At 37.3% G+C, this 27,211-nt stretch overlaps 1 protein-coding gene and 1 pseudogene across 1 annotated transcript; both read right to left on the reverse strand.

Moving 5' to 3' along the window:
* Positions 1 to 3,154: 3,154 nt before the first annotated feature.
* LOC140226491 (uncharacterized) lies at positions 3,155 to 4,079 on the reverse strand (annotated as a pseudogene).
* A 232-nt stretch (positions 4,080 to 4,311) lies between these two features.
* Positions 4,312 to 4,842, reverse strand: LOC140246816 (probable serine/threonine-protein kinase DDB_G0281745). Its single transcript, XM_072326145.1, has one exon. It carries the CDS (start codon positions 4,840 to 4,842, stop codon positions 4,312 to 4,314), a length of 531 nt encoding a protein of 176 aa, XP_072182246.1.
* Between the last annotated feature and the right edge of the window lie 22,369 nt (positions 4,843 to 27,211).

The raw sequence follows: 27,211 nt of genomic DNA on the forward strand, positions 1-27,211 counted from the left end.
ATCCAGTCAACAAATTTATCCCCATAATTAAATCGTTTTAGAACTTTTAATAAATATTCATGGTTGACACTATCGAATGCTTTTTGTATATCTAAGAGGAGAATGGCACCAGGGAGGTCATGACTTTCTGTATATTCTATTAAATCCATAATCAGTCTAATATTATTTCCAATATTTCGTCCCTTTAAAAAATCAGATTGTTCCGAGTGAATAAGTTCATTAATGCAGTTTTTCAATCGATTTGCCAAAAGCTTTGCCAAAATTTTATAATCCACAGTCAACAATGATATGGTCCTATAGTTTTTTAAATACATCTGGTCTTTATCTTTCTTTGGGAGAAGAGTAATAATACCGTTTCGTTGTGATGAAGACAAAAGCCCACTGTCCAATGAAATTAAATGAATCCAATAACAAGTCAGAAATATCAGGCCAGAAAACTACATAAAACTCCACCGGTAAACCATCATATCCTGGAGTTTTATTGTGTTTCATTGAGGTGAGTGTTTCATATATTTCTTTTTTTAGAGAAAGGTTGTTCCAAAAACAATTTATCATTTTCTTCTAATTTGGGTATTTCAAGAGAGTCTAAAAAAAAATATGTGGTGTTGTTGTCTTGTCCTTCTTGATTTTTATACAAATTCTGATAAAAATTATGAATTTCTTCTAATATATTCTTATGGTTAGATATCATTTCATCATCAGAATGTTTTATTCTATGAATGAATTTTTTTTTTCTCCCCATGCCTTTTCTCTAAATTGCAAAAATATTTGGAACTTTTTTCTCCCTCTTCAATCCAACGCATTCTTGAGCGGATAATAAGGCCCTGAGTTTCATATTCTAAAATTTTATTTAAATCAGCTTTCAAATGTTCAAGGCGTTCAATAAACACAACATTGTCAGGGTCATTATTTATTTGCATGTTAATATCATCTATCTCTCTAAACAACTTATTTTTAGTGGCATTCCTTTCTGTCTTTTTCCTGGCACCGTACTCTGTGCAAACACCTGTTATTGTACATTTAAGAGCATCCCACATAATATTAGGATTACACTGACTATCTTTATTATCAATTCTAAAATCTTTTATCTTTTCTTTAATCAGTTTTACAAATTCAGCATCATTATGTAAATAATTACAATTAAGTTTCCAAAAACCAGGTCCTTTCTTTGGTTGATCATCCTTAAAATTCAAAGTAACCACAGAGTGATCTGATTGAATCCCTGGGATGATTTTTGATTGCAAACAGTTATTAACAAAGTTGGCTGAAACAGAATAAAATCTAATCGGGATAGGACCTTTGGGTTTATTTGATGCCTGGTATATTGTTTCAAATTTGGATGAAAATGTCTCCAAATATCACACAAATTGTATTCTACTATCAAAGTTTGAATAATTTCACTAACTTTTGTGTTTGAATGTCTTTGTTTAGCTCCTCGGTAATCTTGAGGGCCCAACACAGCATTAAAGTCACCAGCACATATCAATGATGTATAATTAAATTGTTCTACTTTAGCAAAAACTTCAAGGAAAAAATCAGAGTCATCATTATTAGGTCCATATATATTAACATGTAAGAGAGATAAACCATTAATAGTGACATTATTAATAAAAAATCTCCCATTTGGATCAGAATATGAAGAATGAGTTACTGGTGAAACATGATTGCGAATCAAAATAGCAACACCACGACTATTGGAAGTATGACTCGAAAACCATGCATGTTCCCCCCATTGCTGTTTCCAAAATGTTTCATCTTCAACAGAGGAATGTGTCTCTTGAAGAAAAATGATATCACTGTCAATTGATCTTAAGTAATGAAAAATCTTCCTTCTTTTTACAAAATCTTGAATACCTCGACAATTAAATGTACTCAATTTTAGTGCCATGGATAATCATGATATAATATCACTAGTTGCGTAAACCAAACACTAGAAGCATTTGCATTGTAGAACGTGGTGTAGCCTGGAGATAACATACATGTAGTTGAAACAAAATATAGGAATAGAGCTGCTTGATATAAAGTATCAAATATCATTACATGTACAAACATAAAAAGAAACGAACAAAAAGCACTAATTGCTGCTTTGAATTTAAACATGATCAGAAAAAAGTCAGTATACAAAAAAGCTAGATTGAGCAAAAACAACAGCGGGGTGCAATTGCACCAAGATAGGTGACCAGTGGCTTCAAATCAACCTCAGCCCTGGTCTGGAAGTGCAAACAACAACAAGAACAACTTTGAGCAAAAGAACACTGTGTGGCTATAGATACTATTGTATGCCTTTTTTAACACATAATAAGCAGTTTCTACAGAGCCAAAACAAAAAGGCACATTACCATACATGCAATGCAATGTTACAATGCTACAACAGCAAACTGAAGAATTAGATCAACATAAAAAAAAACCTCTAAGGCACGTCATCTGTATAATAGTACCACCTAAAACAGATGACCCCCAACTCTCCGCAATGAGTTACTGTAATGACCCCCCCCCCCCCGAAAAAAAGGAAGAAAAAAAAAGAGGGAGAGCTGAGTAATATATAACAAAAAAAAAAAACAACCACACATACCTATTAAATATGTATACATCCCCTTCTCAGAATAAAACGGAACATAGCGAGCATCATAGGAAATCCAGAGATATAAAAGGTGACTGGACCATAACAAAGTCATAACTAGACATCATGAATCTCCAAGATTCAAACATTTTTCCTACTTTTTTTCCTTTTAACCACGTCACTCGCCATGATGAAGTTTAAATGACTAAGTTGGTCATAAACATTATAATAAAATAAATAATAATGAACCCCAAATTTTGTATCACATTTAAATACACTTACAGCTACTTATAGTTTAAGGCAATAGTTGCGTGTAAATACGATGTACATATAGCTAAAATGAGAGATATTTCGGAGAAGGCATTTGTTCACTCCACTTGTCAATATATTTAGTTTTTACTTTATACACCTTTTCTTTCAGCAATACCGGTACAGCTTACAGCTGTATGGTAATAAACTTACTAGATAAGTCTTCGAAATATACTCCATTATCTAAAAAAAACTTCAATGTTTTTATCTAATAATTTCTTTCTCTCATTAGCTGATGTTGTGAAAGATTTCTTGAAATCTTAAACTGCCGTAGTAGTGCCTGGAATTAGTCCACTGAAACGACTTTCCCGGAGGTTTGATCTCTGTATCGAATCTTATCAGGATAAGCGAAAAACGGCCTCTTGCCTTCGTCTTTCAGGCGCTTGAATTTTTCCTGTTTCTTCCTGCGTAACTGGAGAACCCTTTGCGACAAGTCCTCTGCCACAAAGACCTTGAGATCATGGTACATGGAGCTGGTCTGCTTAAGCTTCTTGATACATGCTTTCCTGACCCGTTCCTTGGTTACAAATGTCGAAAACGCGACATGGATTCTTCTTGGTTGGTTGGAATAAGTCCCATCTTTACCTACAGGCTGATGTGTGGGCGTTCGGTGGCATCTTTCTATCTTTGAGAGATCAGCTTCTGGAACCTCAGCGTATTGCAGAAATTGAGTGACCGTTTTCATACAATCTTCCGCTGTTGGGTTTGAAGATTCTGCAATACCAAAGAGTACGAGATTCTTTCTTCGTCCCCTATTCTCAAGGTCATCAAGCTTATTTACGAGGATCTCTTTCTCCTTCTCCAACTGTTTGACTGAATCTTTCAGGGCGCCCACTTCAAACTCCATGTTATTCATCTTTTCCTCATGATCAGATACTTTCAGTGAAATGTCTTTGAGCTTTTTGTCTAGCAGAGCTTCAATGCGTGAGTCAAATCTTGATTCGAAATCTTAAAAAAACGTGACAAACCACACTGGGGGTGCTTCTGAAGATAAGTCTAGAGACCGTCGTGTATTGCCGGTGGGTTCGGCTCCGTGCAAGGGCGCGGCCATATTGCTATCGTACTGACCTGGGGTTTCAGCTACGTCGTTTGTTTCCATACGGCTACTGCAAGCGGTGGGACTACAGTTAGACATATTCGGCTTCTTAGCGGAAGGGGACGATTTGTTTGGAGTGTTTTCCAACTGATGAGTTACTTTTGGAGGGTCCATTGTTGAACAAAACAATCCTTACCAAATTAAAAGTCCATTGCGAAAATCCCGGGGAATTAATCACTATACCACAAGGTGAAATTTTGCTTCAAAGCAAGAGATGAGAAAGTCACATTATGCTCGACAATGCCTGAAGAGCGCCCCCTACTACAATCTGGGATATGATACTTAAGCTTAAAGAGTAAACCAACGCTACGAGGCACTTTATCTGAGGAACTGGTTGGCATTGTTATTACCATAGGCTGTAAAGTAGGTAATGGAGGATTTTTAGGACCTCATCAATGGATGGCCTTTTCTTAGGGTTAGCTTGTTTGCAGAGGCCTCCAAGGCGCTTCAAACCTGCTATGCCGCATGTATACCCTATGTTTTCTGTTATCCTCCCAAGTTGGAAGACATCACTGTCAACGGACGTAGGGGCTCCCCAGTAGGCACACTCTGGTGCGATGTGTTGGAAAATATCCCCGTTCTTGTACTTTACTTTTTGTCCATCCGTGAAACGGCGAAAGATGGGGAATGACTGGAGAGACAAAGAGCCCAAGTCAACCAGTCTTGCATGGATCCTATCCGGTAGTACGTCCATCAAAATATTGTCCTCTTTTAAGTCGTTATGGAGAAACCCCTTTTCATGGATGATGGATATACTCATTGATATGTCTATCGCAATCCTCACCCATTGCATTGGTGCCAAATCTAACTGCTCATCCAGTAGTGCCTTGAACAGGGTTGTTGCTTTCCCTGTCGTGTGATTTCCAATGAACTGCATCGCGATCCCCCAATTCGTGTCATTAAGTGGAAAACATCCGTAGAATTTGGGGAAAGATTGATATTTTGAAAATATTTGAATCATGAGGACCTCTTTTGCGATGTTATCCAGTACGTGGTTGTTGTGGTTTGGCTGAGAAGAGATCTTGATAACCTTTACTGCAACTGGTGCTCCATGCTGTCTGTGCCTTGCCAGGCACACAACGCCATAACAGCCTCTTCCCACCTCTGGGTAGTAGGAGGAGAACGGCACAAGGTCATCAGCTCCTGTAACATTGTATAGAGTTGAAACAATAATGAGACACTGACATTTCATACATTTCATAAGATATCATGGCATTGAGATAAAGCACATACGCCATTAGTTAAACGATTCCAAGGACGTGCATTCAATTTTGGCTTCACATAGAAATATTGTAATGTCTGATTACGCAGTTATAGGCTGAAAGAGGGCAGAGAGTTGTGGCTAAACTGTTAAAAAAATGATAACCTAGATTCCTTAGATATCCTTCCTAGACTGAGCGTCTAGGGGTGGTATTCTGAAATCCTCCCTACGAAAATCTTCCTAAGTCAGAATTTTTCCTAAGTGGCATTCTGAAAATCTTCCTGCGCTAAGTTTCTGCCAGGTCTGTTCCTACTTTTTTTTCCTGTACTAGGAAAATAAAAACAAAAAAAAAGTTTCTGAAAGGTCTGTTCCTATTTTTTTTTTCCTGTACTAGGAAAAAAAAAATTCGAAGGTGGCGGTAGTATGCATATTATTGACTTAGGAAGAAGGTGGTATTCCAGAATGCACTAAGGGAATGATTTAAGGAAGACATTTAGGAAAGCGCCATCCCTGTGTCCTAAGTACCTTGTTAAGAATAGCAAGCTACAAACCACTGTGATGGGCGCGGTTGTCATTTATACGCGCAACATGTACTTTGAAGCGCGAAATGGGCACGAGAAAGGAGACATGGCGCGCACACGTGTATTTCACCCTACGTCATAGTGATATGGAATTGTCTTTGGTTGGTACCTTATGATATGGTATTTCGTATTGGCTTAAGAAAGGACGTGGGCGGGGATAAGGATGACATAATTTGCATTAAGAAGTTCGTAGGAAGAAATTTCAGAATACCAATTCTTTCTTTCCTAGGCACCTCCTAATTTCCTGACTTTAATAGGAAGAAACGTAAATAGGGACTTAGGAAGATCTTTCAGAATACCACCCTAGGTCTCTATCATGAAGTGTATGTGTTTGTTTGTTTGTTTATTCGGTTTTGTTTGTTTTTGTTTTTGTTTTGTTTTGTTTTGTTTTTTTTTTTTTTGCAGACGTTCTGCACTTCTGTCCTTTTGATATCAATCCAAGTATCTGGTTAAGGGTTGTACAATGTGAATTGTACGCAAGGGATTGAAGTTCTTCATCTTCTATTAGAGCAATGTCACCTACAAAACGTAGCTTGTTGATGCCTTGTCATTGGATGCTAGCGCCGATTCTGTTATTGAGGTCGTACGATGCGGCAAGTTCTAGAAGAACATTGAATAGTTGTTACACTATACACCGTTGACTTTCTCCCACTGTCGTCTTAAAAACAGTCTGGTAGCTCGTCCCTTGTCCCCTAATGCACTTGTGATTTTGGGTTTAGCAAGTACAAAATATTGATGACTTTACTATGACATACAAAGCAGCCGAGTCGTTTGCACGAAGCTTCTTGACAAATGAAATTGAAGGCCTTTATAAAGTTCACAAGGCAGATGATCAGTCTTATTTCATTTCCATATATTTCTTAATGATTTGTCATATAGAGAAGAGAGTTGGTGTATTGTTGATCTTCCTATTCGGAAACCTGCCTGTAATTCTGCCAAACTTGATCCGATCAATATAAGGTAGGTTTCTGGATGATTATTTGTCCTGTACGCTGTTCGTGTAGAGATCTCTCATGCTTTATAATGGTTTCTGATGGAGTTTGATAGACAAGAAGCTATCAATGATGGACACTATATTGGTATACTTGACACTACTACAATAGATACCACCAGGATCAACTGAAGCCATTCTCTCTCTGTTCTGCCATGGACGTCACTGCCCGTTGGCGATCACTGATGCAGTGTGCCTCCTCCAGCTCCCTCTATCGTCGCACGAATGCAGCTCGCCATCTAATCCAGCCATTGCGGAAAGAAAAGTGAGTCGCTGTCGTCCACATGATCTCTTCCCGTTCACAAATCCAGTCAGGACTAGGTGTTCAGTTTGCCTCTTCCTCACGGCATGGCCCCAAAACTGCATCTGTTGTTTCATGATGGTCGAGAGCAGCTCACGTTCAGCCGACACCATTTCAAGTAGGCCTACTTCTGTGTTTGATTTTCTTTCCGTCCACGATATTTTCAACATTCTCCTATAGCACCACATCTCGAAACTTTCTATTCTGTGTCTCATCGGCTTGTTAGCTGTCCATGTCTCTGCGCCGTATGTCATAGCTGACCATATGTATGTCTTCAAGAACCGTTTCCTTGTGGCGATGGACAATTTGCGGTTCCTCATCACCTTGCGCATGTTCTGAAACGCTGTCTTTCCAATGCCAATTCTACGCTTGCTTTCTTGTTCTGAGTGGCTGTCAGAAGTCAGCAGGCTACCGAGGTAATAAAAAGATGAAACCTGCTTCAGCTCTTGTCCATTTATCATTATCGAACATCGAGGTGGCTGCGCAGTTTTGCTGAAGACCATGGTTACTGATTTCGCGATGTTAATCGATAGCCCCTTTTCCTCGCTTGCTCTGGAGACAACATCCATCAACATCTGCAATTTCTCTGCACTGTCAGCTAGAATCACCGTGTCATCGGCGTACCTCATGTTTGTGAGTTGACTGCCCCCGATTGCAAAGCCAAGTAATTCGTCCAACTGTCGCGTAATTGACTCTGTGTATAAGTTGAACATGTATGGCGAACCAACACATCCTTGTCGCACACCTCGCTCAATATCCTGCCAATCACCAACTTCTCCATCATGTTGTACCGCAGCTGATTGCCTCAAGTACAGGTCTGCCAACAACCTTTTATCTTCGTCATCAATGTGTAGCTCGTCGAGTGTCTTGAACAATTCTTCATGTTTAACCTTATCAAACGCCTTCGTGTAGTCAATAAAACATACATACAGATGTTGTTGCTTCTCTATAGCTCTTTCTGCCAAGCAGGCGAATGACGAAGATCGCATTCCGTGTTCCTCTGTCTGGAACAAATCCATATTGCTGCTGTGAAATCTCATTGCATGTTCGACCTCTTATCCGGTTTATTAGCAAACGAACAAGAATCTTGGTTAAATGGCTCATCAAACTGACAGTTCGGTGTTCCTCACATTTGGTGGTTCCTGCTTTCTTCGGTAGAGCAATGAAGACTGATCTGCACCAGTCGTCTGGTACACGTCCTTCCCGATATACTGCGTTCATCATCTCTGTGACTGTGTCAAGGATCTCGTCTTCTGATGCTTGTAGCATCTCAAACAGTATACCATCCGGTCCTGCAGCCTTTCCGGAAGCGCTCTTCCATATCGCATTTCTGACCTCATCTTTGGTGAATTCCACCATCCGACGCTCTCCTGCATTAGCATCCCCATATGTAGGCTGCGGACCCCTATTGTCAGCGAATAATTGGCCTATGTACTCTTTCCATCTGTCTGATGTTGCCGTTTTTTCCATCAAAATTTCACCGCTGTTATCTCGCAGGCAATCGCCGGCAGCTGACTTTTTCCGCTTTCCAGTCACTTTCTGGATGGAGCTGTGCATGTCGTTATGCTTCTTCTCTTCTTCCAATTTCTGGATGTGATCACATTGCATGTGAAGCCATTAGAACAGACTTAATCAAAAAAATCAATCCAGATGACCTTTGAGAACCATCACATACCATTAAAGCAGATGCTCTACCGAAATCTGCTGGATCATTAGAAACCCGGAGGTGCGACAAAAAAGTAAATAAATCAATCAAAAACGGGCGCGTACGGTCCACTAGAAACTGATTTGAATATCCGCAAGTAAGTGTAATAAACTTCCAGGGTGATATTCTGAAAATTTTCCCAACAATCAAGTGCCTAGGAGAGACAAAATCAGCATTCTGAAATGTCTTCCCAGGGACTTCTCAATGCAAATTACGCCCTTAAAGCAAATACGAAATACAATATCATAAGGAACTAATCAACGCATATTACTTTGATGTAGGGTCCCCTTTCTCACGCTAATTTAAAGTACATGTACCCGCAGTGACTGACAAGCGCGCCTATCACGATGTTTGCAGTTTGCTATTCTTAACAACGTCTTTAGGAAAGGGGTGGAAGTTTCCTAAATATTTTCCTAAAATTCTTTCCTAAGTGCATTCTAGAATATACTTAGGACAGCTTCTTAACAACTTCTTTCTAAATCAGAAATTGGCATACTCTCGTCCCCATCAAATTTGTTCATATAAGTTTATTAAAAAGAAATAGGAACCAACTTTAGAAGATTTTCAGAATACCACTCACGAAACAGAAAAAAAAAATCCTGACTTAGGGAGAAATTTCTTCCTAGGAAGGATTTCAGAATACCACCCCCAGTTGTCACTAAGAGATGTACAGCAGCATTTTTGTTGTTGTTGCTGCCTTTGAGGTTCTAGCAGGGCATAAATCATAAAGTATTGGATTCAGAAATTGCTTAATAAAAATCCATTTGCCTGGAAGGAAAAAAAAATCCTAAAATTCTCACAACATAAACTTATATGTTCACATGGCCAAACATTATGTATCTCTGTATATATATATATATATATATATATATATATATATGCATTGTATCCAATCAAAACAAAAAGTGAAAATATATGGATTGCGTATGATGGTAGATATTTACTGGTCATCAGGGACTTGCATACATCAATCCCTGATATTTTGTGTTGCTGCCTCTATTTGCCATAACTGCCAATAACCGTGATAGGCAGCTGTTTATCAGATTTTGGTAGACTCCAACAGGAGTAGAGGGCCATTCCTCGTAACAGATCGGCTACAGTTAAGTCATATTCTTCGGCTCCCATGCCTTGACACGCCTACTGAGTTCGTCGACATGTTCTGTAGGTACAGCGTTCATTCCATTCTCTTCACAATGTTCTCCATCTGCCACATGCATACTAGTTTTGCTGAAAGCCTTTGACTATCATAATGCTGGAAGACATAATTCCAGCACATTAATTCCAAGTTCAGCATTGCGGGGTATCATAATAGGCAAGGCAGATTCATGCCATGATACTGTTAAAATCATAATTCACAGTATGACTCAATCAGTTTTTTGAGTTTCTCTTGAGGATTCGCTAAACTTTTTTTTTTTCTCGAGCCATTTTGATACCTTACTGCTACCGCTTTTTTGTCGTTTACCACCAAGAGGGCTCTCCATTGTCATAGAATCAAAGGCTACAGAGCTAGGAAGAAACTCTTACTACAAGACCAGAACTTGTAAAGCCACAGTAAAGTTCACAAATGAACACTTGAGTAAAGACGAAAAATTTTGGAGAAAATCACTTCGTCACATACGCCAAGTTCGAACATTCCAGCCATGATGAAAGGTGTGTGCACGAGAAAGGAAAGATTTTCCAAATGATAAACAAAATAATAACTGTGAAGTATAATAACAGCAGTAAAATGATATGGGGCAGGATTTACTGTATGGGGTATAGCTCAAGACAAAGTTTGGTGGTACCATGAATAAAACGATGGTTATCAGGGAATCTCACATGTCCTCCAAACAGACTCAGGTGAGCAAAAACTGACATACAACTGCTCCACCTCACGATTGCGGGTAGTGAAGAAAAGTATATAGATGTATGAAACACAAAGTGTCAGATTTGTTGTATACATATGATTTTTTTTTACCTTCTCATAATTTGCAAACATTTAATCTTTTAGATCATTCATAATTTTCCAAAGTCTTTTTTTTTGTCAATTAATGACACATACAATTTGTATGTCCTTATGAAAATGTATCAACAAAGACATGAGAGAAGCTGTGAAAATTTCATTTAGGTTGTGTTCATTTCAGGTGCATGTACTTTTTGCCCCAAACTGTAAGTTATGTTTGTAATCGTGAATTTCGCCAGTGTTTTAATTCCATGATGCATGTTTTGCTCCAGGTTATTTTCACAGTTGCTGTAACAAAACATGGCTTCTACATTCAAGTATATTCATTGTTGATTGCATACTTGTTTAGTATACTGAATTCATCTTTTAGATTCTAATCTATATCGCAGATTTCTGATAGTCCATTAGCCTACTAGTTACCTGGTGGCCACTCGTTTATCTGTCTCGTTTTTTAATGGTCCCATCCATTAAAATCATGATGATTAAAATCCTGATAGAATCTCGACCAGGGATGAGGGGCACACCACTCATGACCCAAATTGATATATGAAGGAGTAGATAGCTAGGGAAAATTTGGGGATTCAAGTAAAATTCAAGTGAAATGATATAAGGTGTTTACAGGTCATTTGAAAACGCCACGAGCTGCCTGACCAGACTTATACTTGACATCAAAAGAAATCTTGAATGGAGAACTTGACCTCGAACTGTTTGAATTATGTAACAATATCACTTACTGAAACCACAAATTCTCCTAGCCCTTTCTGGCCTGAATTTATCTCTACGTGATAAGTCCGTTCAGTTTTGTGGCTATAATTGCCTGATAACCTGGATGGCGACAATGTTGGACTTCACCTATTTCGTCGCCCACGAGGGTTCCAGTATTGGCAATTGGCATTGGTCACAAAATATGATAAAAGTATGATAAAAGTGATCTGAGAGAAAAATATGGTTATTCTTGGTAGAATAAACAAACACTCCGTATCATACCCTGAGACCCTGTCTACAGTGCATTGGCGACACTATTTCAAATACGTCGGACTACGCAAGCAGTCAAGCACTCCCATATCGCGTTATTAATTTCTTAATTCTGATTTTGAGCCTGTTTACCTTCAAAACATTGCATTTTATGATATGATATTATATTTCAAGAAGCACTCATCACGGACAACGAAATATATAAATCTATCATTCATTACCGATCATGTTTTCCGTCGTTTTCGTTGTGTTTATGAGGCGATGCGTTGACATTTCCTGTTGTCAATATTGTTTTCTTTTGTCAAGTCGCTGTAAGAAATATGATTCCGTCTTTCGCACCTGACCAATGGTCACAGTGTCCATTCATTTTTGTAAAGATACAATGTACTGATAACATGGATGGCGACGTTGTTGGACCTCACCTATTTGGTCGCCCAAGGGGGTTCCTGTCTTGGCGTTTGTTTCAAATGTGACTGAAGTATGATATAAGTTATTTGTTGGTCAAATATGGTTATTATTGGTCGAATCTGGAGCAAACACCCCATATCATGCCCTGAGACGCCGTTTACAGTGCATTTAGCGACACCAATTCAAATAAGTCGGTCTACGCAGACAGGCAGCCAATCGCGCGTTATTCTTTTTCTTGATTGTGAGTTGAGCCTGTTTGTATCTACAAAACATTACATTTAATGATATGAGATTATATATCAAGAAACACTCTTCACGAACAACAAAATCCAAAAATCTATCATTCATTACTCGTCATGTTTTCCATCTTTCGTATTTATGTGGCGATACGTCGACTACACTTTAGTCTACTTGAACGTGCATCTATGTATATCCCTAGTTGGCACCTTAGGGAGACATATTGGGGGGAAGTGTCTTCATTAGGGAGACAACTGGTCATTAAGGAGACAATTTTCGTGTCTCCATTGCGTAAACTGCCATTGGACACGTATTAATAAATTTGCATATAAAACAAATGGAAATGTCTTCCAAATGACCCATCTAGGAGTATATATATATAAATGTCTATATCGTCTGCCTTGTGCCAGAAGGGCCCTAACAGTGTACAAAGTCTATGGTGTTAGGGCCCTTTTGGCATGAGGCCGACGATATATGCATTTTTTTTTTTTTTTGCTCCGTCACTGTAAGAAATATGTTCTGTTGCGCCTTACCACTTATCACAATGGGGACGCACAAACAGTTACAGCTTTACACTTTTTAGACCAGGGTCACAATCAGAGAACTTTTAAAGAGACAACTCATTCTCTCTCCTTTGTGGGTATAAAAAAGGAGGAATTTCCTCCTTTCTGGGATTAAGGGTGAGAGGTTGTACCCGCAGAGGTGTTCACAGTATGACTTTGGTCTACTTCTTTAAAGGTGCACAGTTGAACATATTTTTCTTAGTGTGTACGCCTTTAAGTCGGAACATTCTCAACAGTGATTCAGTCTTAGACAGCATCAGGCCCTCTAGAGCGAAAAAGTTAGGTACGGGTATTTTGCAGGGGAGGGACTCTGGATATAGAATAAAAAAAAAAAAAAAAAAAAAACCAAGACCGAGTGATCAGTATTGGTAAAGGAAAACACACCACACACAGTTGGACACGTCATACGTACATTATATACTGAATGGAAAATAGCTTTTACATTTTGTTGAAGAGTTTCAATGGATTTCTTTTCATGTCACTTCAGCAACAAAAGAAAAATGATTGCCACCTTTCTGCTTTTAGAAAGTGGTTCGGGGGACTTCTGTAAAATGTGACCTATATGACATCTAACTAGCAAAGACCAATAAAACTAATCAAAGTTAACTTTTATACATATGCAGATTACATATAACATTTACACATATTGACATTTAGAGCTAGAATGTATGTCTGTATTAATGGTGGAATAAGATTAGTCATTAGACACCCACGTCCTGATACTTATTGAAGGAAACAAGATACCTCAACACTGTGTTTGGTTTTCTCCATATAAAGGAAAAACAGTATTCCACAGAGGAGCTTTACACGACCTTGTTCCCTTTTTCCAAGTCAATGTTGACAACAGAGTTGATTCCTTCATTGTTTTGTCTCTGCTTTGTCCATGCTCACTTACTGACACATGACTGAATGCGAGCAAATGAAAGAAACATTTAATATTCAAAACAGTCAACATTTAAATACACTAAGCAGTCATGTTTTGATAGAAGAACATTGAGAAATCGTTGAAGGAATTTTAACAAAATGAAGGTTATATCTTCGTTTTGCTTTAATGCCATGGATTCCATTTAACAAAAACTTTAAAATTCCTTTTTAATTGTAAATCAATCACATAGATTATACAATTATAAATCAATCACATAGATAAAAAAAAAATATAAATCAATCACATAGATTATACAGCCCATTTGAAAGTGCATATGTACCCCAAAATGTAGCTTTCTGACATTGTAGGCTACAAAACTGTCCTGGTAGTATCTCTATCAAATATAAAAGTGCAACGTTGTTCGCATTTAGAGATATAGGAATATAAAATGAGACACAGAACAGTCTCTGAAATGCCGAAAATTGCATACGCCTTGATAACAGAATAGTCGTCTGGCGTTATCGACTGCGGTCGATTGCGTTTTCTGTACGTTCAGTGTACTACAATACTCTCTAAACACACAAACGCACGCAAATGTCCCCGTACCCAGCTAGGTTTGTGCTGTTGCGCCGCGAAGGGCCACTGACACACCGTTTGTCAACTGCGCGCGGCTACATTTTTCAGAATTGGCTATCATTGCAGCGCGCTCGAGTACGTTCTGATTTAGTAAAATTAATATTTCATAGTTTTGTGCATTCTTTTTTTTTGGCGGGGGGGGGGGGATGGGATTGAATTTTCTCTGGAGTTCTTAGAATATGCTTTCACACCTCTCAAATTTGAATTTTATGGGAGAGATTCCCTTAAACCTGTTCTGGAAGTTGTTCCTATGCTTTGTCTTCCATTCCTTTTTGTATTAATTTTGAATACCCAATTACTAATTTCTTTTTCAAATGTTCTTTATGATGATTAACAGCCGGATGAACGTTGATTTTCTCAAGTAAATTTACATAATTATTCTTCATTGAACTCCTTCATTGTGTTTGAAGACCCTGAAGTCAAAGAATATTTGACTGCATTTAGAATATCAATGTAAGGAATGTTTTTTTTCTCTCTCAAACAGTTTATGTGACACATCAGATCAAATGAATAACAGTAAGATGTGGCTCATTTAAATTTACTAATGGTATTGAACCTTGCCGTCATAGATTTTAATTTTGATGGCTTCTACTCATCGTCCCATTTTTAACTTTAAGATTCACCAGCATCTTTGAACATGTGAATATCCAACAGTTTGTCCAGCCGATGCCCAGTCATATCGAATATACTGCATTGCCCATGATAGCGAATCTGATCAAGGCTGCCATTTTTCATGGTAAAAGCTACAAATAGTGTATTATAGGTGATAAGGATGTTTAAATAAATTTGTTCAGATTCCTGCAGTTCCTTATTATTTACAACAATCTTACAACAGCCATGAAAACATACTGAAAATCGTGCTTTTCAGACAGATATGTTCTTAGGCAGAGGGGTGGGATTTTTTTCCCTGAAAAAAAGATGATGATCTTTCCGACCTTGTCACATATGATGCATTTTCCTTTCTTTTTCATGTGCCTCTAACATTTCACCAGAAACAAATCATTTGCATAGTAAGTTCGGAGAGACTTAGCAGAGTAGTTCTACTCTGCTTCGCCTTTGTCTCTATGCCATACAAACCAAATTGCCTGCGTCCTTCAGACGTCTATCGTCCTGAGGGCAGCTGCATCTGCCTTCTCTGTTACTTACGTTGCCTCCTACAGGCGGCAATATACTTTTCGAAGGCCATGTTGACACCGTGAGGATCCAGATCTGCCTATGTATCAATAGGGAAGTACTAAAGGTCGTGCTTAACTTTGGAAGCAGTGATTAAAACAAAATAGAAAAAAGTTCAAGACATGACCCTGATGCATGTGTGTAGATCAGTTGTACCAAAAAAAAAAATAAAAAAAAAATCCTGTAATATAAATTTTTGGCAATCAAGCCTAAACGTATATAAAAGAGATATCACTATGTTTCTCTTTAACCGTGACTGCGGAGGGTTTAGACTGTTTTTTTTCTTCCAATTTTAACTATTGTTCCATTTGTGACCGTGCATCACAAAACGAACAAAAAGTCTTGTGTGAGGACTGAAAATAGGTGAAATGGGTCAACCTAGCAAATTTAGATTTTTGCATATTTTCTGAAAGAGCGAGTCTTCTATATTATACTAAAATTTGGGATCATAAAATGAACAGGAAAGTATGTTTTAAGCAGTTTATCTCGAACACTTTCTTTAAGAATAGCGTGATTATGTGTGTTGTTAGAGTCCCCTTTTCGTTCTTAAACGCTTTGTAAACACTCTTCACTTTCAACTCTAATAAATTCAGAAAGGATGATGCTACTGCCTTGAAAATTGGCATTAATCATGGACAGAATGTGTTGATAAGGCATGCTCAATGGCAATTTAGTGTAATAATCCCTTCATTGTTGTTACTCTGGTGGTTAACATCCTTTTTTTTTGGGGGGGGGGTCACATTCATCGCACAGCTAGCACGGCTCGGTAAAGATTAAGCGCTTGAATAGACCTTCTACTTCAGAGCCTCTTTTCTCACTTCATATTTTTTTTTTCTGAGCGTGTGCTTTCTTTTCAATATTTAGAAAGGGTGAGAGTGTCCATTTCATTTGAGTTAATCATCATTTCAAAGCTTAAAGTATGCTCTTTCAGAATCTGTCCTTGACTAAAAATCCATGTCTGGCGACTTTTTGTTCGTTTTGTGATGCAGGGTCACATTTTGTACATTCAACAATACTTAACATTCTTGTACTGGTTTATTTAATTATTTATTTATTTATTTTTTTTTTGCATTTGTTGTTTCTATCTCTAGCTCTCATTTAAGAACTATTTTGATGCACTAACGTTGTGTTTTTGTTTCATCTGCATATAGAAAATTATGCCTTTAAATGAAAAGGGCGAGGTCTAGCGGATCGAAACGCGTGGCAAACGACAGAGTTCAGTACAGATACAGGAGAAAAGGTGCAACTCTAGGATCAAATCAAATCTAGGATCAAAGAAGGGTCAAATCGCGTTATCTGCTTTTGGCGAGGATAAACTTTGCGCATGCACACAGTTTTCTGACTGCTCTGACGAAAATCACCGGTAGATAATTGTCCATCCAAAGGATAAAAAAAGGAAATGAAAAGCATTTTAACGGATATTAACGGAGGCCAAAAATCGACCTTCGTTTCCCATACCTTTGCCTTATCCGGCAAAGTGTGACAGGGCCATAAGGAATCGCCAGCGACGTCTGTCCGTCCGTCGTCCGTCGTCCGTCATTAAGGCAACAAAAACTAAAATTACTTTGTACCTGTACTCGGTGCTTCAATGTCAATGAAACTTGGAGAGAAGAGTACGTATGCAAAGTTACACATGTTACCCAACAGGAAAGTTGAGTTATCGAACTGTAAGGGGCCCCTGTTAATCCCTAAAATATCTACACGATACCTGCTTGTGTCCAGTCAGTTTGCTATTGCTTCAGTCAGCGATGGTTTGTTTGTTCTTTGTTTGTTTGGATGTTTGGATGTTTGTTTGTTCCGTTTTTTTATTGTGCTGTACACCTAAACGGTATTGCGGACACTTTTGTTACTAAAATCTAATCACACAACTCCTCTTTGAGTTATACAGTCATATGTAACTGTGGGCATATGCTGGTACAATCAAGAATACCACATTGTAGGGGGTCGCTCCGATACAAATGAGCCAACCCCTTGACCCACACGAGTTTAGGCATCTCAGAAACGAATCCTTTGTGTGTGTGTGTGTGTGTTTTTGTTTTGTTTTGTTTTTTGTTTTTTGTTTTTTTACAACATATTTCATGGAATATGTGCCCCGGGCAAAAAACAAACAAACAAACAAACATAATAGAAACAATAAAAAAAATACAAGATTTGGAAGCATTTGGGAACATTGCAATGAGCTTTACAATGATAATGACGGTAATGAAAAGGAGAACAATGACCTGGTGTCGCTCTCAGACAAATGTGCCAACCCGCTAGCATCTAAACATCTTAGAAATGGACCCTAAATGGCATCTAGCTGCACATGCGATTGTGTATCCCTAAGAGGCGTCACAGCTGCTGTAAAACATACCCTAATAAATCATCACCTTAAACATTCCATTCGTTTAATGATGTACATATGTAATTAAAGACCTGTTGGCCAAATTCAGTTTGACATGGAAAATTGTAGCTTTATATCCATGGACTCATCTTGTGTATAAATGATAAATCCTAATTACCCCCTGAAGTGCCTGAAATGAATGAGTGAAAACTTTTATGAATGTTAGAATGACCCCATTCCAGGACTTGGGTCATTTTTACATTCATATTATAGCGCCCTCTCTCATCGCTTCTCTCATCTCATATATCAGTCTATTCTGTATATGATTCAAAGAACAACCCAAGTCCAACACACAAAAGGGCCTCTCCACAATTAATGTAATTGTTAATTGCCATATATGTTCTAATTTGAATATACAATGTTGCTTTCCCATCACAGTTAAAAAGAATATTATTGGACAAATAAAAAAGATATGAAGGTGTTTTTTTTTTTTAAGTTTACTCGAAATGGCCTTCCATGGAGTTGGGTCGTTCTTATATTCAGATACTCAATTTATGACCATGAGAGGGCTCGTTCAGCAAGTCAAAAATTACACATACTAATACATAATATGCATATACATATGAATGTTGTCTGTTTGTTTTTGATCAGTGACTGTCAAGAAAGGCAGGTTTAACTATCAGGTAAAGTCTGATTGACTATCAGGAAAAGTGATACAGTATTCCATCACGGACAAGGCGCAACGACTGGGTGGGATGTCTCTATGGGAGCAGGAGGTGTGAGGTTACGTCAGTGAAAGACAAGATGAGGTGGGTCTCTGAACCGTTTATCTTCGTGATAGTAAATCGGAGCATGACGTTGGCAAAAGTCCATTGAAAAGCTATCAGAGATTCATGTTTGTCTTGTTTGTTTTGTTTTTAACACTGAAATCATCCTTTCATCTTTGTCTCTTTATGGAGGGAACCAGTCCATGGATGCGTCGTTGATACGCCACTACGCGGTTACCATGCACTGTGGTAGCAACTACCAGACTAGACGCAACTCGTCACAAGCAGGTTAGTTTTAAAATCCGTCCGACCAGGAGCAGACGTATACCCTTGTGTGTATGTCTGTTTCAGAAACGGATTTTAGTCTAACGTCACATTGCATCCTGGTCGCTGATGAAGAATGCGATGACTAACCTCTTTGGTGTCTTGTTTCTAAAACATGCGCTTTCCTCGCCAGAATAAAGCATTTTGTATATGTCATTTTAGGTTTTTATCATATTCACTTCTGCTCGTTTTTGATTACTAACAGGAAAGTCTGGTGGACTATCTAGTAAAGTCTGAATGACTATCAGGAAAATTGTGATCGACTACGGGAAAGACCGTTGACTATCAGGAAAGTCTGATTAAGTATTCTATCACAGACGAGGCACAACTCCTGGCTGGGATGTCTCTATGGGAGCTGGAGGTGTGAGGTTGGGTCAGTGAAAGACAAGATGAGGTGGGTCTCTGAACCCTTTATTGTCGTAGTAGTAAATTGGAGCATGACGTTGGCAAAATTCCATTGAAAAGCTATCAGGGATTCATGTTTGTCATTATTTTTTACCAACACTCAAATCATCATTTCATCTTTGGCTCTTCAGGAAGGGAACCAGTCCAATGATGCATCATTGCTACTCCAAATGCGCACAGGCACACTGCGCAGTTACCACGCACTGTGACAGAAACTACCATTCTAGACGCAATCTACCACAAGCAGGTTAGTTTTGAAATCCGTCCGACCAGGAGAACATGCGTACCCTTGTGCATATGTCTGCTTCAGAAACGAATTTCAATCTAACATCACATCGCATCCTGGTTGCTGATGAAGTGTGCGATGACTAACCTGTTTGACTTCTTGTTTCTAAAACACGTGCTTTCCTCGCCAGGATAGAGTTTCTTTTTTTTATATGTGCCATTTTATGTTTTTATCACCAACTATTCCATTAATCATAGTGATAAAATGCTCTTTAGATTTTGATTGTATCGATCAATTTAAACAAAACTGACTGCCATACACCTAACGCTTAAAATAGATATCGGAATTGTTCTAAAGTTTCTAACTTCTTGTACATGAAGCAAGTAAGTAAGGAATCTGCTGATTGCGTATCATATTGTTTGGATCTGTATTATATTTTCCTAGGCTAATAACTAAATTGATTTCCAAACAGATTGAAAGCTATCATCAAGTAAACATTTCATCCGTGTCACTTTTGAAGCAATAGCATAATGGTCAGTTATCCTGAGACCACATTGAGCATACTCATTGCACATAATTTCTTTTGGACTCTATACTGGGAATCACTCCAAATACACCTAAAAATAATAGTAATAATAAAATCGTGACATCTTAAATATTGAAAAAGAAAATACATATGTGACCCTGCACCTCAAAATTAATAAAAAGTCGCCAGACAAAGATTTTTAGTTAGGGACAGATTCTGAAAGAGCAGACTGTAAGCTTTAAAATGATGTATAACTCAATTCAAATAGACTTCCTTAACCTATCTAAATACGGGAAAGAAAGCAGACATTCTGGAAAAGTGGGAACTGAGAAAAGAGGCTCTGAAGTACAGGGTCTATCCAAGCGCTTAATCTTTACCAAGCCGTGGTAGCTGTGCGGTGAAAGGAACAAAACACAGGATGTAAACCACCGGAGCAACTACAATGAAGGGATTATCAGATTAAGCTGAAATTGAGCATGTTCTATCAACACATTATGTTCATGATTAATAACAACTTTCAAAGCAGTAGCTTTATCCTTTCACAAGTTATAAGACTTGAAAGTACAGAGTGTGAAAAGGATTTTAAGAAGTGAAAGGGGCCTCTAAGACATACCTGATCATTCTACTCTGCACCCAAAAAAAGCTTGTAGAAAAACTGCCGAAAACACACTTTCCCATTCAGGTTATGATCCCAAACTAAAGAATAGCGTAGAAGGATAGCTCTTTCAGAAAATATGAGAAACTCAAGATTGACTCGGTGAATCCATTTTACCTTTTTTTTTTTAGTCCTCACGTAAGATCAATGGGTGCGACTTTTTGTTCGTTTTGTGATGCACGTTCACATATAAGACATGTGGAAGAACCAGAGACTTAATTGCACAAACTTTGCAAATGAAAGTGATTTGGGGATCTCATTTTGCAGTAGGCTGATAGTTTAAGTAATGAGTTTTTAAATTCTATTTGTACTTTAAACAAATATCAAGCAAAAATTGACTGTAAAATTGGTCCCCTGGCGTTTGGAAGTGGGATTTTCCGAATGGTACCGTGATTAATGAAAGGACATCTTTGCCAACCTCCTTTAGCTCCAATCCAAATTGTTTCTGTTTTGGTTGAATGAATTTTACATCCAGAATATTGTTAAATAGGTTCAAAATATAAAATACATGTTTGATGGAACGTATTGACCCATCTGAACAACAAACTGATTGTCGGCAAATAAGGCTATTTTAAGGTCTTGATTTTTAGTAAGTGTCCCCACAACCTGCCCGTTCTGTCCGATTGACAGGGTCATTGCTGAGAGAAATAACAAATAAATCTGAAGAAATTAGACATCCCTGAAAGATGACCATTTGAATAAAAATACATTATGCTATTACTATTATTATGAAAATTATTATCATCATTATCAGTATCATCATTATCATTATTATCATTACATTAGTCAGTCGTGCCGAATACTTTTTTTTAAATCCAATTAATTAAACAAATACTTGGTGTAGATTGAAAAAAAAAAACCCAACAAATTATGACTGACATTGTCAAATACTTTTTCATTGTCAAGTAAGAGAATAGCTCAAGAAATATCATTTGTGTGGAAGTGTTAACTCAAATGATGGCGTAACCTATTATTACCAATATAACTATTTCTAAGAATCTAGATTTTCATTTATGTGTATCATTTCTTTTCGTTCATTTCCATATCCAAACAATATACATTTATTGCTACGTAGGATTGGTAATTTGTACAAGAAGTTATAGGAATGTCATAAAGCAAATAACAATATTATAACAAATGTATAATACATACACAACTGCAACTACAAGCACATTATGTGACCGTATACCTCAAAACAAACAAAAAGTCGCACTCCTTGATTTAAAGTGAGGACTAAAAAAAAAAAAAGGTGAAATCGGTAATTATGTCAATATTAAAATTTTCATAGTTTCTGAAAGAGCTACCCTTATTCTACATTATTACCTATACGAGGTAGTTTTGCGTGGCAATTACAGTTGGTATTTTGCAGGGTCGGGAGTTCAGCGGGCGACATTAGAGCATATCATGAACATCCGGGTTTTAACATATACAGTGGACTCCCGTTATAACGAAATCCTCGGGACCTGCAGTTTTCTTTCGTTTTATCGGAATTTTGTTGTAACCGAGCAAAACAAGAGAGATACATAGAGTGGATGATATTGCAGCCCAAATTTTTACTTCGTTATAACCAGAATTTTGTTATAACCGTGTGCATTATAACGGGAGTGCACTGTAAAACAGGGAGGTGGGAAGAGAAGGAGTGGAATCTAACCTCCCTGCTTTACATGTAAACATTCCGATCGACCACGAACAGAAAACATTCAAGGAGGTCGCTGCGTGTCGATTACACGCACCGCAGAAGAACCGATAAATCAACTCATACAAGGTCGACCACTTCCAGCAGCACTACGCGTCAAACAATGACTAGTCCATTTGTGCTCAATAACTGCACAGTGACCATCAGTTATTACAACTCTCCGAAATGTACCTGCTAGAAACACCAAGTTTGATAGGACTGCAACTAGAATCTTAGCCGACAATCTAGACGAACTTAACATTGAGTTTAACCCACGATGAAGCGTGTCAGCTTGCTCAATCGCCATACTTTACAGAAGCTACCCTTAGAGAATATCTACGAATGCTAGAACGAGACGAATTATTTTGTTTCCATTTGAATATAAGAAGTGCTAATCGAAACTTTGAAAAGCTTCGCTTATTTCTTGATAATATTGATTTGCCCATGTTACCTATCATAGGCCTCTCTGAAACGTGGTCTGCTGAAACTCCAGCGTCAGATCCAATTAATGTTCTTGCTGATTATGATATTGTCATTAACAACAGATCAAATAGACCAGGTGGTGGAGTAGCTATATATGTTCCCCGAATATGTGATTACGCTATAAAGGAAGAACTGAAATATATGAATGATGTAATAGAATCATTATTTATTGAAATTTCAGTCTGTAAGGGCAAAAACATTCTGCTTGGAGTTATATACAGACCTCCTCAATCTAATTATGATGATTTTATGAATATTATGAACGATATTTGTCGAAACGATGCATTCCACAACAAGGATTGCATCATCATGGGTGATTTCAATATAAATCTTTTGTCAAGCAGTAATGCTGCCTGTGATAACTTCCTTGATAACATTTTACAAGCCTCATTTCTGCCTCTTATTTCTAAACCAACAAGAATTACTGGTCATTCTGCTACTCTTATTGATAACATTTTTGCTAACCTTAAACCTTTTCCAAAATCTGGCATAGTGGTGAGCGATATATCAGACCATTTTATGATATTTTGTCACTTTGATATTGGACCAAGGAGTCAAAGTACAATTCAAAGGCATGTATTTCGTCGTAAATTCACCCCTGAAAACATCGCTCTAGTTCAAGAAAAACTTCAATCTGTGGACTGGTCAATTGTGTATGACGCAAATGAAAATATTGACCAAGCATATGATAATTTTCTTTATCTTTTGAATAATTGCCTAGATGCATGCATTCCATTAAGGAAATGTCGTACTCAGGATTACAAACGAATCCCCAAGCAACCATGGGTTTCCAAAACACTCTTACGCTCAATAAATCGCAAGAGTACTTTATATGTTAATTTTATCAAAAACCGTGACGAAACCTCTCGAATTAAATATATTTCATACAAAAATATTCTTACCAATACAGTCAGATTAGCTAAAAAGAAATATTTTGCGGACCAGTTGAGTCAATTCAAATGTGATATCAAGAACACTTGGAAAGTACTAAATACCGTTTTGAATAGAGGGAAGGCTGTAAATCTCATTTCTAAAGTTCAAGTTGATAATACTATCATTGAAGACAAGTCTGAAATTGCCGAGATTTTTAACTCATACTTTTCAAAAATAGGTTCAAAATTAGCACAAACTATCACTCCAAGTGATAAATCATTTTACGAATTTCTTTCCTCACCAAACGACTACTCAATTTTTTTCAAGCCAATTGACAGGCAAGAATTAATCAAAATTGTACTTCAGCTCAAAGCAAACAAAGCCCCTGGCTATGATGACATTGGCAATGTCCTTATCAAAGACATTATACATTGTATAGCAGATCCTTTATTGTTTTTATATAACCTTTCACTACAATCTGGTCAAGTACCATCTAAAATGAAACTCGCAAAGGTGACTCCAATATTCAAGAAAGGAGACAAATTATGTATCAGCAACTATCGCCCAATATCTTTGTTAACTTCGTTATCAAAAATCTTAGAGAAAATTGTTCACTCAAGGACTACTACCTTCCTTGAATCTCACAACATCATATCTGACTCCCAATTTGGCTTTAGAGAAAAACATAACACAACTCATGCCATTCTAAGTTTAATAAATACCATTTCAGCTTCAATCGAAAAATCCTGTCATACTATCGGTTTGTTCTTAGATTTTTCTAAAGCATTCGATACTATAAATCACGACATTCTGTTATACAAACTTGCGCACTATGGTATTAGAGGTAAGGCTCTGGAATGGTTCGAAAGTTATCTTTCTGGAAGAAAGCAATTTGTTACCATTGATGGATATAATTCGTCTACGGTACCAATCACGTGTGGAGTTCCCCAAGGAAGCCTTCTTGGTCCACTGTTATTCTCTATTTATGTAAATGACATTCGATGTTCTTCGAGTGTTCTCTCTTTTATCCTTTTTGCTGATGATTCAAACATATTCTATACTCACAGTGATCCTAATAAGTTAGTAGAAGTTTTAAATGTAGAACTTACACATGTAACAAATTGGATAAAAGCAAATAAATTATCTTTAAATAAACAAAAAACCAATTACATGTTATTTAGTAACTCTGTTAAACAACTTCCTGACCAAGTGATATTTGATAATTCTGTCATTAAAGAAGTCAAGACTACAAAATTTCTCGGTATTACAATTGACAATAAGCTAACTTGGAATTGTCATATTGATAATATTTGTAAGATAGTGTCAAGAAATATTGGCATTATTAATCACGTTAAACGGATTCGCCCCAAGTCAGTGCTTCTTATGTTATATTCAACTCTTATTCTTCCTTACCTTAATTATGGCGTAATGGCATGGGGAAATGCAATACAAACAAAAATGGACAGGGTACTTCTCTTGCAGAAAAGAGCGATGCGTTTGATATGCAATACCGCTTATAGATCACACACTGATGTCTTGTTTAAAGAAAACCGTATTCTTAAGATTACTGATTTATATCGTCTTCAGCTGGGTTGTTTTATGTACAATGTAGAAATTAACGCTACCCCTGCTGTATTTAAGGAAATGTTTCGAAAAAATAATGTTATACATAATTACTCAACAAGGAATGCGAATGATTATCATCTTCCTAAAAATAGAACTAGTTTTGGTAACAGAAACTTCATGTTTACTGGTCCTAAGCTTTGGAATTCCTTTGATCGTTCACTAAAACAAGCTCAGAGCTTGAATAGCTTTAAGTATAAGCTCAAAACTTTGTTTCTTGATAAGTATTGATAAACAGTTTTATGGTAATAAAACGTATGTATACTTCAATCAATGTTTTCTAGAAGTACTTTCATTAAGTATACTCGGAAGGTTATCTTCTGTTTCATTCATTATTCTAATGTTATATAATGTACACTGTAAACACTTTATACATAAACCTGTGCTTTGTAACATATACATGACTTATTGTATATCCATAGTACGGTTCATAATTGTGCCCTTGTAAATAGTGTATATATGGTGTTTTTGTTATTCCACTCAGCCTTATCTTTGATACTATTTTGTCTATAATATGTAGGGGGACTACATTTAACAAGCAGTGCTTCTAAGTAGTCCCCTCCACATTTGTACATGGTGTGATTTTATCTCAGAATATCACGATATTTTGTATATACATGTTATATACTCTGTATAGTATTGATATTATATCCACTATGTGTTATACCCTGTATATTTTATCATATAATGTCCACTATGTGGAATATGAATAAATTTCATTTCATTTCATTTCATTTCATAATTGAAACAGAAGCAAAAATAAAGTGTAGAAGCGTTCAGATTTTTGAAGTTCGCCTGTTACAACTATACATATGTATCTTTGAAGTTGGAGTTGATTGATATACATTGATGAAGAATTTGTCAATTTTTCGACATGTTGGTGATGATCTACAGGTAGTCAAATGTGGCTTGATCTATATCATAGTGTATAGCCGTATTCACATATTTTCATAATTTACCTAGGGGATAGGTAATAATTATGATATTGACTGGCCTTGAGGGAGATACCAGATGAATATTGCCCGCAATGAAAGAATATTGCCCTCGTCTTCGACTCGGGCAATATTTTCTGGTATCTCCCTCGAGGCCAGTCAATATCATATAATCATTCCTAAGTTTGGGATCATAACATTAATGGGAAAGTGCATTTCTGCCGTTTTTCTATGACAACCCTTTTTAGTAGAGTATTGAGATCAGGTTTGTCTTTATAGAGGTCCCTTTTCATTTTTTGAAAATCCTTTGCACATTATTCAAGTTCAAGTCTGATAACTTTGGAAGGGATAAAGCTAATGCTTTGAAAGTTGGCATTGATCGTGGACAGAATGTGTTGATAGAGCACGATCAATTTCAACTGAATCTGATAATCCCTTCATTCTTGTTGCTCTAGTGGTTTACATCCTTTTTTTGTCCCATTCATCACAGAGCTAGCACGGTTTGGTAAAGATTAAGCGCTTGAATGTACAGAAAGACGCCGTACTTTAGAGCCTTTTTTTCCTCGGTTCACAATTAGCCAATATTTAGAGAGGTTAGGGGAGTCCATTTCAGTTGATCTATACATCGTTGAAAAGCTTAGAGTCTGCTCTTTCAGAATCTGTCCTTACCTAAGAATCCATGCCTGGTGACTTTTTGTTGGTTTTGTGATGCAGAGTCACATAACTTTATACCTACGTAATATACAAATTAATTGATCTTCAGGAAATCATGAAATCAATCAAATAACTAATTTGGAGGGAATTTGCATAAGAAGCGAACTTGTACGATTAGAAAGTTCCCCGAGGGGGAAAATAT

This window comes from Diadema setosum, chromosome 3, assembly GCF_964275005.1.
Source record: "Diadema setosum chromosome 3, eeDiaSeto1, whole genome shotgun sequence".
NCBI lineage: Eukaryota > Metazoa > Echinodermata > Echinoidea > Diadematoida > Diadematidae > Diadema > Diadema setosum.

Coding starts and splice junctions, on each gene's coding strand:
- LOC140246816 (XM_072326145.1), bottom strand. CDS start 4,842: ATGCAGTTCATTGGAAATCACACGACAGGGAAAGCAACAACCCTGTTC.